At 45.0% G+C, this 17,932-nt stretch overlaps 1 protein-coding gene across 1 annotated transcript in view; it reads right to left on the minus strand.

The window, feature by feature from the left end:
• Positions 1–17,306, minus strand: part of ZNF541 (zinc finger protein 541) — a 37,396-nt gene extending 20,090 nt beyond the window's left edge. Inside the window, exons 1-3 of the mRNA XM_033430617.2 lie at positions 16,204–17,306; positions 5,559–5,963; positions 776–1,019 (exon numbers count right to left, since the gene is read on the minus strand). Of these exons, the coding sequence (XP_033286508.1) occupies positions 776–1,019; positions 5,559–5,865 (551 nt within the window). The 5' untranslated portion in view covers positions 5,866–5,963; positions 16,204–17,306. The remainder of the gene's footprint in view (positions 1–775; positions 1,020–5,558; positions 5,964–16,203) is intronic.
• Between the last annotated feature and the right edge of the window lie 626 nt (positions 17,307–17,932).

Consider the following 17,932-nt stretch of genomic DNA (forward strand, 5'->3'; position numbering starts at 1 on the left):
CAGTTTGTGACAGGAGTAAATCATTTCCCATTCTTAATGGGGAGAGGGGAGAGGATGAAATGAAAGCGGGATTCATCGAAGCCCTCAGTAAAGGCTGGGCGAGCTGTAAAAATGCAAGGGATCGTCCTCTCCCACTTACAAGTCTCTTCGTTTGAAAGTCTGTCTCTCTTCCCTCAGCAGCAAGAAAAGCTTATCATTTCTAAGACATGAAGAACAAACAGAATTCTGCTCCTAACTCTTATACTGAGATTGCCTTTTAAAGTCAAGTTAAAAAAAAAAATCGAGTTAAAAAAAGGGGGAATTAAAAAGGGAAAAGAAAGAGTGAACACTCCATTGCCATGTTCTAGAAACAGGCATTTCAGAACCCCTCACGCCCTGGTGTTCTCCCAACATATATTCCTCATGGAGTGCATATCTGTTCTGCTCAGACACCTACCAGGGACTCTGAAAATTTCTCTACAGAGTTAGCCCAACTCCCTCTGTGACAAAATTGCCTCTGGAGTGTGTTTTTAAAGCATAAGAGTCCTGTCTGCAAATCGCAGCAGCGCTCTCCTCACTGGAGTGAATTTGGAGGCTGGGGAGGGCGGGCTGTCCGGGACAGTGTAGGCCCTGTGCCCCCAAACACTGGCCGTGGGAGGAGCACAGGTCGCACACACCTGGGACACCCGACGGTGGGGGGCGGTGCAGGTGGATGGGAGGGGATGCAAAAGAACCAGGAACACGCCCAGCCCCCAGCAGCCCCCTAAACAGACGTCCTGACCAGACTCCTACATACAGGTGGTCCTGACGCTTAAAGGCCTTGCTGCAGATTTTGCACACGTGTCTCCTTTCCTGGCTGTGCGTCAGGTAGTGCTTGCTGAGAGAACTGGCACTGCTGAACACCTTCCCACAGAGGCTGCAGTCCAGGAGTGGGTTCTGAGGGGAACTGTGCTGCCGCTTTCCTTTCCTTGTGCTCCCAGACGTGGCCCTGCCTCCTTTGTCAGCCTCTTTGGGCACCTTGAGCACGCCTAGCCCCAGGTCTAGACAGAGGGAGAAAGCACAGGTTATGATATCCGGGGACATCGGAGCCCGGGCGGAAGCACTCTACCACCCTCGGACCAACTTCAGAAGCTGAGTCCAACTCAGGGAATTGGCCAAGAACCCCAACTTCAGCAGCTTCACTCGCAGAGACGACCAGGTTTAGCACCAGGTGAGGGGGAGAAGGGACCCTGGTCAGGCCACCCCTCCAGGGCAGCACCCAATCTTGAAGCCACACTTGGGGGGTAAGGTAAGGGACAGCAACAGTCTGAGCGCTTCCAGGACAGAGTGACACGACAGGCAGGGCTTCATGACGGTAACATCAACAGCACACTTGCAAGTGCTATCCAGAAATGTACAATGCAAAATCTTAGAAAAGTTTAAGTCCTTTCTCCCAGCCAATTCCACTCTGGGTTTTTTAATTAAGGAAATTAACGCAGATCTGTACAAATTAACGGAGATCTTGCAGTTAACTGCAAGTGAGTTAACTGCAGCATTGTTTTTCCTGGTGAAATGTGAGAAACCACCTAATAACTGACACAAGGGCAGGTGGGTGACTGCATTCTGGTCTCAATGGTCTATGGCGCAGGCATTTAAGATAAAACTGTAGGAAAATATCCGATGACGTGAAAGGATGTTCATGCTGTACCACTAAGTGCTGTGCCACTAACAAGAGGACTGTTGAAAAACAGAATGATCTAGTCTTTAAAAGGGAAAAATAAATTTGAATAGAAACAAACAGAATGGGATTGATTGGTAGGATCATGGATCAACTTAATTTTCCTTTTCCTGTATATCTGAATTTTCCATGTTTCTGTACTCCTTGGGTAAATGATAAAAGGTATTTCCACGAATGACGTCATCAGAGGAACAGGTGAAGGGGCTGGGAATGTCCACGTGGGAGAGGGAGACGTCTTCAAGTAGCTGAAGGGACAGGATGTGGAGGAGGGAGCAGGTTGCTTCTGTCTTGCTACAAGGGGCAGAGCTAGATTTGACGAATAAGAGGTAAAGGGAGGGACTTCCCTGGTGGCGCAGTGATTAAGAATCCGCCTGCCAATGCAAGGGACATGGGTTCGAGCCCTGGTCCAGGAAATTCCCAACGTGCCGTGGAGCAACTAAGCCCATGCGCCACAAGTACTGAGCCCGCGTGCCGCATCTACTGAAGCCCACGCGCCCAGAGCCCATGCTCCGCAACAAGAGAAGCCACCTCAATGAGAAGCCCATGAACCGGAACGAAGAGTAGTCCCCGCTTGCTGCAACTAGAGAAAGCCCACATACAACAATGAAGACCAAACGCAGGCAAAAATAAATAAAATTATATTAAAAAGATGTACAAAAAGAAAAGTATAGGGAAGCTGATTTTAAATCACTAGAAACGTAAGGACAGTGGATACAAGAACTAAGAACTCTGCAGGCTTGCTGCTGTGTTCCCAGCTCCTGGGATTCCCATTCTTGTACTCATAGGCACGCAGTAACTGTTGGATGGATGAATCATGGAAGATTTTTCTACCCCTTAAGATGGATTAGACTGCCTCACGCGATAGCAAGTTTAGAAACTGCCCTTCATCTAGGATGCAGCAGAGGCTGGACCCAAGAATCCAACGGGTCAGGGAGTGGATATTGCACCAAAGGACCCCAAATGCTAATTCTCTGTGGCTGAGATGTAGCTTGAGAGACACAGCAGAAAGGAACCTCGACTCTCATCCCAACTCTGTCTCTGGCCATTTGTCACTTAACCTGCCTGGTCTACATCTTCTTCATATGAAAAACTGCTGGGTCGAGGGGTCGAATGATTCTAACAATTTAAATGAGGGAAAATAGGACTCCCATGTGGGAAAGTCCTTGCCTTGCTAACTTACTTTTAAAATGCTCATTAGAGGACTTCCCTGGTGGCACAGTGGATAAGACTCCGCGCTCCCAATGCAGGGGGCCCGGGTTTGATCCCTGGTCAGGGAACTAGATCCCATATGCATGTGGCAACTAAGAGTTCGCATGCCACAACTAAGGAGCCCGCCTGCCGCAACTAACACCCAGTGCAACTAAATAAATAATTAATTCTTTAAAAAAAAAAAAGATGAGTATTTAAAATAAATTAAAAAAATAAAATAAAATGCTCATTAGGACTTCCCTGGTGGCGCAGTGGTTAAGAATCCGCCTGCCAATGCAGGGGACACGGGTTCGAGCCCTGGTCCGGGAAGATCCCACATGCCGCCGAGCAACTAAGCCCGTGCCCCACAGCTACTGAGCCTGCGCTCTAGAGCCTGCGAGCCACAACTACTGAGCCCACGTGCCACAATTACTGAAGCCCATGCACCTAGAGCCTGTGCTCTGCAACGAGAAGTCACCGCGATGAAGAGCCCGCGCACTGCAACAAAGAGTAGCCCCCGCTCGCCACAAATAGAGAAAGCCCGTGTGCAGCAACGAAGACCCAACGCAGCCTAATAAATAAACAGAAGTTTTTCTCTAAAAATAAATAAATAAATAAAATGCTCATTAAAGCAACTGTTAAACGAGAGAACAAAATGTGGTTTAAAAATAATTGGCAGGGGGCTTCCCTGGTGGCGCAGTGGTTGGGAGTCCGCCTGCCGATGCAGGGGACACGGGTTCGTGCCCCGGTCCGGGAAGATCCCACATGCTGTGGAGCGGCTGGGCCCGTGAACCATGGCCGCTGAGCCTGCACGTCCGGAGCCTGTGCTCCGCAACGGGAGAGACCACAACAGTGAGAGGCCCGCATACCGCAAAAAAAGAAAAAAAAAAATTGTCAGGGACACTGAAGAACAGGCACACTGAGTCACTGGCCCGGGAAGCCACTTGCTCTTCCCAGAAAGCGTGTGCACAAGCTCTAAAACTGTTTGTGTTCTCCGACCAGCAAGCCTACAGGGAGGAATATGTGCAAAGAACTCATCCAAGAGAAAACTCAATGGAAAAGTTATTCACAGATCCACTATAACAGTCTATCAGGCAAGAATATGGTCCGACAATACAATGGAATAACCATTACAATGACAACCGAATAGTCTACCTTCATATGAGAAAGCAGACACAGTAAGTTTTAGAAACTTCAAATGAATTAGACACTTAATACATCTCTGCAAAACCATGTGTACCCTAGTGGCTTCACCTACGTTTTTTAAAAAATCCACGTGTGGGAGCCATGGTGGGGATTTTTCTTGTTATTACTTTTCTTTATTTTCTAAGTTTTCTATATAAATATGTATTACTTTTCTAATTAAAAAATATAAGCATATCCATTTGTATGAATCTGAATTAAAGTTAGAGAAGTGTAAAGAGTTAAAATTTAACGTTCAGTGGATTTTTTTTAATAAGGTAACCAAAAAAAAAATCCTCAAGTTTAAAACAAATTAGGAAAAATTGAACTAGATTAATGTTTTGTAACATTCGCTGGGGGACACAGACCCATATGAAAATCTGGTGAAAAATCACAGTTTCTCTGCCCAGCAAAACGCACATGTACTCACCCTAGCAGCATTTTTAGGTAATTTCTGTGGTTCAGCTTGAGAACCTTAATTACTGTAGCCAGGCCTCGCCCAGCATCTGCGATACCAAGGATGTCCTTGGTTTCTAGGATTTCACATTTAGCCATGGTTCCAACACGGGGACAAGGCTAATGGCTTGTCTACATTGTGTGGAGTGCGGGCCTCAGTAGTTTTTCATTCTAGCGAGTATGCAGGACATTTCTTGAGCTGCTGATCCCAATTAACATTGACGTTTGTTCTGCAGGGCTGTACCGGATGTGGCCTTCCACGCGTGTGGTGTGATTATAAATATCAAAGAGCTCTTAGTCAACTCGTCTAAGCAACTTACCCAAGAACCCATGAAGTGGGTTAAAAACAAAAATCAAATCTATCCTATGGCGGAAGTCTGAAGGTAAACCAAAAGGTGATTTAACCAAGGTCTTTGACTATTCCATTAGTTCTCCCTTTGCTCCTCCGCTGTGGAAGAGAAAGACTTAGAACTGCATCAATGGACTGTCGGAAGGTATTCTAACAGTATTGGTAAAAACCACTACCATCTGTCCAGTGCTTCACAGCCTGCAAAGTGCTTTTACTTTCATTTCTTCTTTTGCTTCTTACTGCTGTCACTCTGGGGGGGAAGCAGAGTGGGTATTATTGTCCCCCACTTTACAGATGGAGACAATGAGGCTTAGGTAGGTTATACAACCAAGGAGCAGGTGGACAGGATACTGGGTCATTCTGGACATCTCAGAGGCGAAAGGAGCCTCTGAGATGTGGTGATGGATGGGAAAGTGTCCCATCAACTCAAAGGTCTGCCCACACCACACACGAGATTACGATACCCCCAAACATCCAAGTTTCTCAACGTTATTCCCCAGGATCAGTGTTCAGTTTCCTTGACTAGGAAGTTGGGAACAATTGCCAAGTAGGAAAAAAGTGACTGTTCCCTATTCGCCCGTGGAAGAGAAAAATGTTCTTAACCATTCCGGGTACACTCAACCCCTCACCAGCCACAGGAACTCTCAAACAGCCCGCCAGGCCAGGGACCCGGGTGGACAGCCTCACCTTGTAAGGAAGTCTGAGATTCTGGATCTGCATACTCCTGCAGCAGCTTCATGGAGTCACTGTCCTTCCCTGAATATACAGACAGGGCATCCAAGTTGTCCTCCAGCACCTCGCTGGGCGCATCGGGCATCGGGAGGCTGGGGTCTAGGTCCAAGCAGCTCAGGCCGTCGTATAGCAGGTCTCGTGAGCCGGGCCCCAGATCCCGGTTGAGGGTGTCACTGCATTTGAGCGCCTGGCTCTCGGGAAACGAAGGGAGGTGCATCTCAGATGGAAGGGTGCCCTTGTCCCCCAGGCTGCACTGGTCCATGGCTCTCCACTACCAGGTCTCGGCCAAGAGCTACTCTCTAGACAAGCAAGGCCGTGTAAGGAGTCAAGGAGGAGAGAGCTCTTGGTGGTGTTTAATTCCTGAGAATGAACGAGGAGGAATCACAATTATGAGATGGCAACATGCATGGCGGATAGAGCGTGGACTTGGAATTCAAACACACCTGTATGGGGGTTTTTTTCTTGGCCACTTAACAGCCACATGACCTTGGGCAAGTCACTTAAGCTCCATGAGCCCTAGTTTCCTCATCTCTAAATTGAGCGTAAGAGTACCTCCATCATAAGATTGTTGTAAGGAAAAAGCAACCTAAATGTCCATCAACGGAGGAATGGATAAAGAAGATGTGGTACATATATACAATGGAATATTACTCAGCAGTAAAAAAGAACAAAATAATGCCATTTGCAGCAACATAGATGGACCTAGAGATTGTCATACTGAGTGAAGTAAATCAGAAACAGAAAGACAAATATCATATGCTATCACTTATATGTGGAATCTAAAAAAAAGGGGGGGTACTTATTTATAAACTTATTTATAAAACGGAAGTAGATGAACTTATTTATAAAACGGAAGTAGAATCATGAACTTATTTATAAATGAACTTATTTATAAAACGGAAGTAGAACTTATTTATAAAACGGAAGTAGAACTTATTTATTTATAAAATGAACTTATTTATAAAACGGAAGTAGAATCATGGATGTAGAAAACAAATTTATGGTTACCAGGGGATGGTGTGGGGGAGGGATAAATTGTGAGATTGGGATTGACATACACACTACTATATATAAAACAGATAACTAATAAGAACCTACTGTATAGTACAGGGAACTCTACTCAATACTCTGTAATGGCCTATATGAGAAAAGAATCTCAAAAAAGAGTGGATATATGTATATGTATAACTGAGTCACTTTGCTGTACACCCGAGACTAACACAACATTGTAAATCAACTATACTCCAATAAAAATTTAAAAAAAAAGAAGAAAAAAAAAGATTGTTGTAAGGAATAAATGAAAGGATTTTGGCAACATAGTGGACTAAACTGACCTCTTTCTCCAACTATAAACACACAGAGATATGAGAAAAGACCATTTTTAATACAGAGTCAAGCTCAAGAGACAGGTAAGACCCCAAGTGCCAGCAACAATGAGGAAACTCAAAGCCACAGGTGCGAGCACAAGTTGGCCCAAGGGGAAAGTCAGACTCCAATACAGGGCCTGGAACTGTCATCCAATATGGCGGCCACCAGTCACATGTGGTGATGACACACTTGAAATGTGGCCCCAAATTGAGACCTGCTGTGAGTGTCAAATACACTGGATTTGGAAGACTTAGTACCCCAAATAATTCATTTTCATATTGATTACATGTTCAAATGATAATATTTTGGATCTATTGGCTTAAATATAATACGTTATTAAAATTAATTTCATCTACTTCTTTATTTTTTAATGTGGCTATTTGCAAATTTTAAATTATATACATGGCTCATATTACATTTCTCTTAAAGAGCACTACCCTGGAGGCTGGGACCTGAGGTTGTAACAAACACATGGAAAAGGAAACAGGGACTTGAGTTCACAGGAAAGGGAGACCTGGGACCCTGGAAGAGCCAAGCCATCCACAGGAAAACTAAATAAATGAAAGAAAAACACTGCACACAAGCCTTGAAAAGCATCACAAGAACTAGTTAAAAATAGGATGAGAGACAACAAAACCTAGCAGAGAAAAGAAGAGGACACAAGGGGCAAGGACATGTTTTAAAAGAAACAAATGAAACTTCTAGAAATGAAAGGCTTTTAAATTTAAAACTCACTGGGAGGGTTAAACAGCAGATTAAACAGTGCTGAAGAGACAAATAATGAACGGGCAGAGCAATCTGAAGATAATTCCTCCCCGCCCCAGAATTCAGTGCAGAGAGAGAAACAAATGGAAAATACGAATGAAGAAGCAAATGCAAAAGTCCAACATATGCCTAAAAGGGGTCCTGAAAGGGAAGAGGAGAGGATGGAGAAGACGTGGTATCTTAGAGAGAATGGTGGAGGGATTTCCAGAACTGCGGAAACACAGGACTCCAGACTTAAAGATATGACTCTTGAAGGTATATGGTTAATCATGAACAAGCACTGCAAGGCCAGAGCAGGACAAATAAAAATGAATTCACTCCTCGACACACAAGCAGAACTGCAGAACCCTAAAGACCAAGAGAAAACCCTAAAGACTACCAGGAAGACGAGGCAGGTCATTTACAACTTCTCAACAGAAGCGAGGCTAGAAGACAAGGTCTACCACCACCTGCAGACTCAACGCGCAGGAAAAGCAGTATTCAAGAGTCCACACAGACTTTTCCAGACAAGCCATAAGACTGTACCTTGTAGACTTTGGCTCAAAGACTACTACAGGTTTTGAATCATTTAGTAAAAACAAAAGGAAAGATGAAGATTAACTTCATACTTTAAGTATTCACACTAAAAGAATCTAACCGTAACTGCAAGAGAAAAGGAATAAACTATGTAACATGTAAACTAGTAGAATTTATCCTAAAAAGAAAAAGAGAGAAAAGATTCAAAATATCAAAATCAGAAATTAAAGAAGGGACATCACTCAGGATCTTACAAAATTAAAAGCATTGTAAAGGAATACTATAAACAACTGCATGCCAACAAATTAGGCAACTCAGAGAAAAACGGACAGATTTCTAGAAAGATATAAATTACCAAAACTGACTCGAGGAAACAGACTATCTGAAAAGACCTATAAGGGTAAAAAGCTTGAATTACTAATTTAAAAACTTCCCATTCATGCCAGCATAGAAACAGTGAAAAAAATCTACCTTGCCTGAACTGTGGAAAATAGTAAGGTTTACAGCAACCAAGCAAACACTTATCAAGAGAAAGGTGAAGGAACCGCCCCCCACCACTTCCCCACTCCAGCTCAGCAGTGATTCTGAAGACAGCACCCACCTTCTCTTGTGGGTTCCTGGTGTGGGAGGGAGCAGACAGGACCTTGTTCTCAAAGAACTGAGGCTGTCTGTCCTGACTTGTCAAATAGCTTCTGAAGGTCTAATGAAAAGGTGTTGCCTTTGTGAGTTGCCTTCTGAGTTGTGTCTAACTCAGAACTTGCTCAGAGCAGAGAGTGGCCATGGGGAAGGCATTTGTCAAAAACATTCAAGGCAGTCAACCAGTCACTGCAGCCTGGGGCAAAGGATATTAATTGAGGCCGACAACAGACAGCACTGAAAGCCAGGGAGAAAAGCTGGAGAGTGAGATGCTTTGGGGAACAAGGGCTCTGAAAGAGTTCCACACTGGCACTTTCTTACAAAGCTAAACATAAACAGGGCCTTACCATACCATCCAGCCATCACACTTCTACGTATCCACCCCAATGAGCTGAAAACTTATGTCCATACAAATGTTTATAGCAGCTTTATTCATAACTGCCAAAAACTGGAAGCAACCAAGGTGTCTCTCAATAGAAGAATGGATAAACAAACTGCGGTACATCATATCATGGGATATTATCCAGCAATAAAAAGCAAAGAGCTATTGGACTTCCCTGGTGGCGCAGTGGTTAGGAGTCCGCCTGCCAATGCAGGGGACACGGGTTCGATCCTTGGTCCGGGAAGATCTCACATGTCGCGGAGCAACTAAGCCCGTGCGCCACAACTACTGAGACCGCGTGCCACAACTACTGAAGTCCGCGTGCCTGGAGCCCACGCTCCGCAACAAGAGAAGCCACCGCAATGAGAAGCCCGTGCACCGCAACGAAGGGTAGCCCCCGCTCGCCGCAACTAGGGAAAGCCTGCGCACAGCAGTGAAGACCCAACGTAGTAAGCTGCCTGCTGCATGTTGAAGGCCTGTCCCAACACTCACCCAGATCTCAACTGCAGAGACTGTGAGTTGTTTGATGTGGGGTTTGTTTGTTTGTTTTGCTTGGGACACTTAAGGAAATCTCTGTCAAATCTCAGAAGAGAGACTTCACTGACCACGCATGACAAAAAATACAATCTTTATAAAAATAGCCTAGAGAAGTCACTAAACGAACAAACAATTACAACCCACAGTGGACAACAGCAAAGCCTGGGGTGGAGATGCAGGGGAGAATCTGATTCCCAGAGTTACCATATTATAATATTCAAAATGTCCAGTTTTTCAACAAAAAATTATGACGTATGCAAAGTATGGAGAGGGCCATCCATTTCATATAAATGGCATCAAACAATATGCAGCCTTTTCGGTCTCGCTGCTTTCACTAAGCATAGCATTTTCGAGTTTGATCCTCCCCTTGGGGCACATATCATCACCTTGTTCCCTTTTATGGATGAACACTATTCCACCGTGTGGATAGAACACATTTTCTTCATCCATTCATCTGCTGATGAGTATTTGGGTTGTTTCCATTCTGGGCTATCACGCGTAATTCTGTCCATAGCTAGACATTTAATAAACGCTTGACGACTCACTGATAAATCGAGTGGATCCTAGAATAACTGGAGTTTGGGCTAGTTTCCTAGGCCATAGGTTTCGATTATTTTTAAACCTTTCATGTTGCAATGTAATAGACTAGCTGCAAGCGCAATGTCTGAGTGTCACATTATGTGTCCACCTGTGTATCTGTGTAAGTAGCCTACTGAGGGCGCTCAAATTAAAGTTCAGTGCAGGTCTGAAATCCTGTACCAGAACTCCAGGACCCAAGTGAGTTTCAGAATTCAGAATCTGAGGGATTCAGAAAGGTAAATCAATGCATACGCCACACTGTAAGTAACCGCCAGTGGGTCCAGGGCAGCACCTGGTGACCAAATCATTCTTTCTGCATTGAAACCCTGACAACTCAGACTGAACAGAATAAATAAAGACAGTAAAGAGCAATATGTGAGTTCAGGTATGGCCACAAAGAGGTTTGAGCCACCTCAGCATTTTCAGAGCTTTCGGGGATTCTAAATTGCAGACAAGGGAATGTGGATGACAGAAGTTTATATTTTAAGGCAAAGTGAATTTCTCTGCCAATTCCAAAGTTTCTTCTACAGTGCTGCTATAAAGTGTTCCCAGCACCCCAAGGGGAAAAGAACCCATCTCCTTCACCTCCCAACTATAAAAACAGGCAAATAATATAAAACATAAAGCATTATTTAAAAGTAACATAAAGCAACATATTATAAAGTAAAACTGTAAGCATTTTCTCCTTGTCAGGTATCACACCAAGTGCTCTTCGTGCCTTAATTCACTCACCCCTCACAATGACCCCGAGGTCGGTTCTATCATTACTCCCACTTTGCAGAGAAGAAAAGGGACTCTGAGAGGGTAAATCATTTGTCCACAGTCACACACCTAACAGGTAGTTGAACCAGATCTTAAACCCAGATATTTTGACTTTAGAGCTTGTGTTCTTACCCGCTGCACAATACTGATTCCCTATAATCTGTAGATTGCACTGCACCAATTATACTAGAAAACACAAAAGGTGCCAATGGGGGCAGGGTGGGAGACAGGATTATGTCTTGGGATTTCCCCAACGCTGAATCGCCTTCCTTCCAACATATTCCTACAGTCCATAGAACAAACTGGTCCAGTTACAACCTCAGGCAGGCATGCCAAAAGTCCAAAGGCTGGGCTTTGATATTTACATCCTTTTCCAGATAGTAAAGCAATCCCCCCGCTCAACCAATATCGAACTTGCTCTTGTTCTGTCAACAGATCAATTCAATTCAACAAGTTTTAGCACCTTCTATGCACAGAGCTCCCCGCTAGTCTCTGTAGGGCAGGGTTTCTGGTCCCCTGGAGACATTCCCAAGCGTCCAACTACTCTTTACAAGAATTTTGTAATTTTGTGCTTTCGTTTTGAGAACAATCTAAAACAAGAAAATCTGTATATCTGGGTTATTGGATTACCACTTTATAACCCAGTAATACTACCACTTGGTTTCAATACCCGGGGTTTGTTTATAATTGCTCTAATGCCACTAACGCTGACTAGGGCTACTTTAATTGCTGCAGGCTAATGAGAAGAGGATAGAGGTGGATTTAGCTCATGATAATGCTTTTGGGCTCAACTAAAGACAGCGGACATCATGGTACAAGTGGAGGTTTTGCTGCAGTTCAAACTGAAAAAAGGGATGGGAGATCTGAGATACCACAGAGACTGCTAAACCCAAAAGGGCCCGGTGTGGCAAACAAATACTGCAAAGTATTTGTTTCAAGGAAGCAGTTAAATTCCAGCAAAATAGCATCCCTCCCATTAAATTAATGTTTGTAATTTGAGTTACATTAGTTTGGTTGCTTTGTTTCTATTTGATTGGCAAATTGACTTTGGTTTTATGGTGGCACGAGAGCTGTAAGCTTTAGGAACTTGTGCCTCATTTTATCATCATTTAGGCCTTGTTTAATAGTTTAAAAAACAATTTAAGTCGACACTGGGGATCCAAAGCAATTTTAATTTTTTTTTCTTTTAAAAAAGGCCTATCGGGGCTTCCCTGGTGGAGCAGTGGTTGAGAGTCCGCCTGCCGATGCAGGGGACATGGGTTCGTGCCCTGGTCCGGGAGGATCCCACATGCCACGGAGCGGCTGGGCCCGTGAGCCATGGCCGCTGAGCCTGCGCGTCTGGAGCCTGTGCTCCGCAACGGGAGAGGCCACAGCAGTGAGAGGCCCGCGTACTGCAAAAGAAAAAAAAATAATAATAAAAATTTAAAAATACAAATAAAAAAGGCCTATCATTCCACGACTGGTGGGGTAGGAGGAGAAACAGATTCTCCTGTGAAATGCTACAACCTCTTGGGAAAGTAACCCACCATAGATTCTAGACCGCAGCCATAAATCCACAATTAGGTAAATAATATTTACTGAGGCCTTGTTTGGAGGGAAGGGAGAGAACAATTTCAATATCTACCTGTTCTATAAAAATGTTTTACTCAGCCTGCAGTAAATTTCAATATTTTTCAATTAGTTATCAAGTTGAAAAATCTGTCAGAGTTTTTTTGGACAGAGTATCACTGTCCAAAAGAACTTCCTGTGCTGCTGGAAATGTTCTAAATCTGCATTGTCCAATGATAGCCACTCAGCACATGCAGTTAATGAGCAGCTAGAAATGCAGCTAGTGCAACTGACAAACTAAGTTCTTTATTTTATTTAATTGTAATTAAGTTAGCTACAAGTGGCTTGTGGCTACCACCTGGGACACTGCATTGAAAATAAGGTTGTCCAACTTCTATTTAAAAACCTGGGGGAAAATATCTGATGCTCTGTCAACACTGAGTCCACAAAGCAACAACTGGCTGGAGCTGAGAAGCCACAGCTGCCTTTAGACACAGCAGGCACTCTCCAGTTTGCCACAGTCCTCACCACTCCCTAACCTCTCACACCTGCCCATCCCACTCATCTATATGCCCTGCCCAGCCCCTCAAGACATCCGAATTTATGACACTGATTTGTGCCATTTCCCTTGACCACCTTCTCTTTACTCAGCTTTACCAAATGAAACGCTTCCAAATCAGACTGAAACGCCCCCTCTACTGCAGAGAATACTCCCAACATAACTAAGTCTGAGATTATTTCCCCCTCCTCTGAACTCTGATAAGCACTTGTCTGACAATCCACATAACACTCATCCTGAATGGCTTCAAAATTTAATTATCTTTCAGGTTCTTCTATTTTCCCCCGGACTATAAGCTCTAGGATGACTTTGACTCTGCCTTATGTGTCTATACTTCTTATAGCATCTTATACATCTTATAGCATCTTGCTGGTCACAGAACTCTGATAAAAGAAGGCTCTCAGCATCTCTTTCCTTATGAGTGACAGGATTCCATTGGGCAACCCCTCTTCCTCTTTGAGCAGCCCTAACCTGTTGGTGTGTCAGCTTTGCCACTTCTCCCTCCCCACCAAGAGCCACCTTCTCTTCCTCTCTCTGCATCAGTGTTACCAGGGAGACAGTGATCATGTCTCAGTAACATCAGGTTGTTGGGAGCTGGGAGGTAGGAGAGACTTGCAGCTTTTACCCCGCCGACGCCAATTCTTTCCTTATTTTCCCACTCCAAACGTTGTTGTAAACTACAGGCTTGTTTTGTTTAACCTACACAGTGTTTCTAAAAACTGGATCAAAAAAAAAAAAAGAAAAGAAAAAAAATTGCATCAGATTTCCTGAATACCCCCCCAAAAAAAATCGGATCAGTCACCAACATTTTTTTTCATGGGGAGATTACACCTAGAGATATGAATTTCTGGCTTCTCTTGAAAATGATTAGATTTGATATTCCCGGATAGGTAATAATAGGATAGAGTGAGGGACAATGGCCATCCCTGAATGGGGCAATGGCCTCCAGGTCCCACAGTCCCCACTTACTTCCAGCCTGGCCCCCATAATAACCACCATCATAATACTAAGAATAGCAGCAGACATTTACCAAAGCTTTATCATGTTCCAAGCATTACTGCAATCACTTATATATCACTTCATTTAATTCCCACAACATCCCTTTGAGGCATAAACTATATTATTAACCCTATTTTATGGATGAGGTGAATAAAGTCCACAGAAGTTAAGTAACTTGTCCCAAGTCAAGGTTAGCATTCAACCCTGGGAAGTCTGACTTCAAAGCCCTCACCCTTAACCACTCACTGTGCTGTGATTCCACGCTTGATGCTGGGATTCCTGCCCTATACTCTGCACTTACATCCTTCAGTTGAACAACCAAGGAAAACTCCTCCTCTAGCCATGTAACCAATATATAATTTTAACCATAAGTTTAACTCATTTCCTCTGATCGCTCATTTAAAAAGCAGATATAAAGCTTATGCTGGAAAACAGAACGACATAGAGGAATCAGAAGGCTATGATTGCACTTGCCAGAGAGACTTCTTACATAGAATTAACTAAACGAGGAAAAGAGACATCAAAGTTTCTCACTCCACAAGCTCTTCCTACCAGAAAATGCAGATAATCGTTAAAATCTAGAATAGACATTTTCGTAGTGAGGACAATGAGAGGACCCCTGGGGTCCTCGAGAGTCTTTCAGGGAGTGTGTGAGGTCAAAATTATTTTCATAACAATATTCAGATGTTATCTGCCCTTCCTATTCAGTGAAACTTTCCAGGGGCTACAGGACTTATCTCAAAAGGCTGAATGCAGAAGCAGATATAAGACTCCAGATGACTCTAAAAATGTAAAACGGGACTTCCCTGGTGGCTCAGTGGTTAAGAATCCGCCTAACAATGCAGGGGACATGGGTTCGAGCCCTGGTCGGGGAACATGCCGCAGAGCAATTAAACCCATGAGCCGCAACTACTGAAGCCCATGTGCCTAGAGCCCGTGCTCTGCAAAAAGAGAAGCCACTGCAATGAGAAGCATGTTCATTGCAATGAATTAATTTTTAAAAATTTGTTTAAACTTTTAATACAGCAAATATCAGCAGATACAGTTCACATGCACAAAAATACCCTGAGGTCTTCAATAATTTTTAAGCGTAAAGGGGTCCTAAGATAAAAAAGTCTGAGAACTGCTGCTCTGAAGAGAAAAAGTCCAGCATGTATGCATGGGCCCAAATAGGTGTGTGTATGTGTCTAACCTAAACCCCAAATTCCAAACTTGTGGCCAGTAACATGTTTTGCAAGGTCCCACACCCTGGTGTGGTCTTTAATAAGGTCTTTAAATACTTTAATAATTTAAATTTTAAATATTTAATTATTTATATTTACTTATATTTGAATAAAGGTCTTATATTTAAATATTTATTTAATTTAAATATTTATATTTACTTATATTTAAATAAAGGTCTTATATTTAAATAAAGGTCTTATATTTACTTATATTTAAATAAAGGTCTTTAAATACCTATTAAATTGGTTGTCAACATTTAAAGATCAAAAAGCTTCACATAAAGACAGTGTTCTGGTTTCTTCTGGAAAAAAAAAAAAAGAACGTAAAAGTTCTGGCAACACTGCCCTGACATTTCCACTTGGCCATTTCCACTGGCTGCCATCGCTTAGATGGGGAACACAATCTTAGGTTCGCCACAGTCTGGGCCCTTACCTGCCCATCCCCTGTAGGTATCTAAGTTTCTGAGCTAGAGGGAAAAAAAAAGGGTTTCTTTGCAATAAATGATAAAACATACACCAATCTAATAAATGTCTGCATTCCTACAGAGCAGTCAATATGTACAATAAATAACCCTTTTCCTCATCTGACCTCCCAAAGCAGCAACTTCTAATGGTTTCATCATTGGTACAGAGACACTTGGATTGACGAGAAACCCTTCTGAGAAAGAAAGGAATCCATCTGACAAAGTGGATGTCCTCGGACAAGTGCAAAGGGAGGAAACTCACCAGGAGAAGTGCGAGTGAATGAAAGAATCTCGAGGGAACAGGAGGGCCCAGTTTAGGTCCCACAGGGAAGGGGGTTCAGGTGACAGACCATTAGATATTTCCTCCTGGAATGCTGGATAATAAATTCGGGACACTCATCCAACTTCTTTTGCCCTGAAAGCAGGTGGTGGAAAGGCAGGGGCAGTCAGAACTTGGGTCCCCAAAGAAGCAAGGGCACAGGTGTGAAATTGAGGGAGATTGGCAATTTTTGGAAGAAAGAAGAAAGCAATACTGAACTGGGGAGATCTAGGTCGGAAAAGGGATTTTGTTGTTAAAGGAGTTATTTTTTTCTTTCTTTCCTTATTTTTCCTCCCTTGGGAAGGAACCTGGAGAGCTTTGCTGGGAGAAGCCTAATTGAGGTGGAACTGGTGATGAAAAGGGGTTTTCGATGGTGAGCTGGGGAAGAGGGTTGGAAAAATAAATATTATACCAGAGAGAAAATGGAAGGACTGAGTTGGTTATCAGTGGGAAGATTTTCCAAACAGGGGGACTCTTGGTGGGAAGAAAGAATTTTTGCTGGAAAGTGATCCTCAATGGAGGAGAAATCTGGGAAAGAAAAAATAATTTTTTTGCTAGAGGAAGCTCCTAAAAGGAGGGGAGAGGCGTAATCAAGGAGTCTGGGAGGGCTTTTTGGTTTTGCTGGAAGATCCTAAAAGGAAACAAATCTGGGTCCCCTAAAGGCGTGGGGGGTGTGTCTCTTCAGGAGGAAAGGAGATTTTAGCACCAGGGGCCTAGAAAGCCGAGGGCGAATGCAAGGCCGAGATGCAGAAAGTGCGGAGGTCGGGTAGGGCCCGAGGCGCGAGCTGGGGAGCTGTGAGGGGGCAGTTGGGGCCTGGGGGGACGGGGTAGGAAAGAAAAGTCGGCCAGGGGCCTCTGAGGAGAGTCTTCTCCAAGGGGGAAGGGGCTGCGGGGATGCAGAAGGTGCGTGCGTGACGCGGTGTGAGGGGTGCGTGACGCGGTGCGAGGGGCACCCGCCGCGCCTGCTGCGCCCCTCGAAAGGGAGATTGGGCCCCCCTGAAGAAGAAATATAAACGAATTAAATTTTAAAAGGGGGGAGGGGTTGAAGAATGAGGAAGGGAAGGGAAAGGACGGGGTAGGAAGGAAGGGGAGCGGGGCAAGGGCAGCAGCAACCGGGTTTTACCCGCCCCCGGGGGCTCGCGCGCCGGGCCTCGCGCCTTGCGGGCCTCCCAGCGGCCCCCGCCTCCCCCGCGCAGCCCGCCGGCCGGCCGGGCGCGCACGCGCAGCCGGGCCCGCTCCCGGGGCGCCCCGCACCCGCAGCGCGGGCGCGCGTGCGTGGCCGCGGGCCGCCTCGCACCGCCCGGGCTTCCGGCGCGTGCTGCCCGGCCGCGCATTCTCTGAGGCTATTAGGCCGCCGCCGAAGGGCGGGGCCACGCGAGGGGGCGGGGCTTGGCGTGGTCAGGTGACCGGTGGCGAGCGGGAAAGGAGGCGGTTGGTCGCCATTTTGGGAGGAGGGCGGTTGAAGGCGGGAGAGTGTGAAGGCGCAGCAGGAAAGGAGATGCGGGGGGAGGGGCCGGCCCCCCACGACCCACACACCGAGGCCGAGAGTCGGGCAGCTCCGACCATTGTTCCTTGAGAGCGTCGTTCTGACGCAGCATGGGGAACTCCGGCTCCCCGCGGGCCGCTCTGAGCTGCAGCCTTCCGCGATGGGGGGGGGGGGGGGGGTTGAGAG

Source organism: Orcinus orca, chromosome 20, assembly GCF_937001465.1.
Source record: "Orcinus orca chromosome 20, mOrcOrc1.1, whole genome shotgun sequence".
In the NCBI taxonomy this organism is placed as follows: domain Eukaryota; kingdom Metazoa; phylum Chordata; class Mammalia; order Artiodactyla; family Delphinidae; genus Orcinus; species Orcinus orca.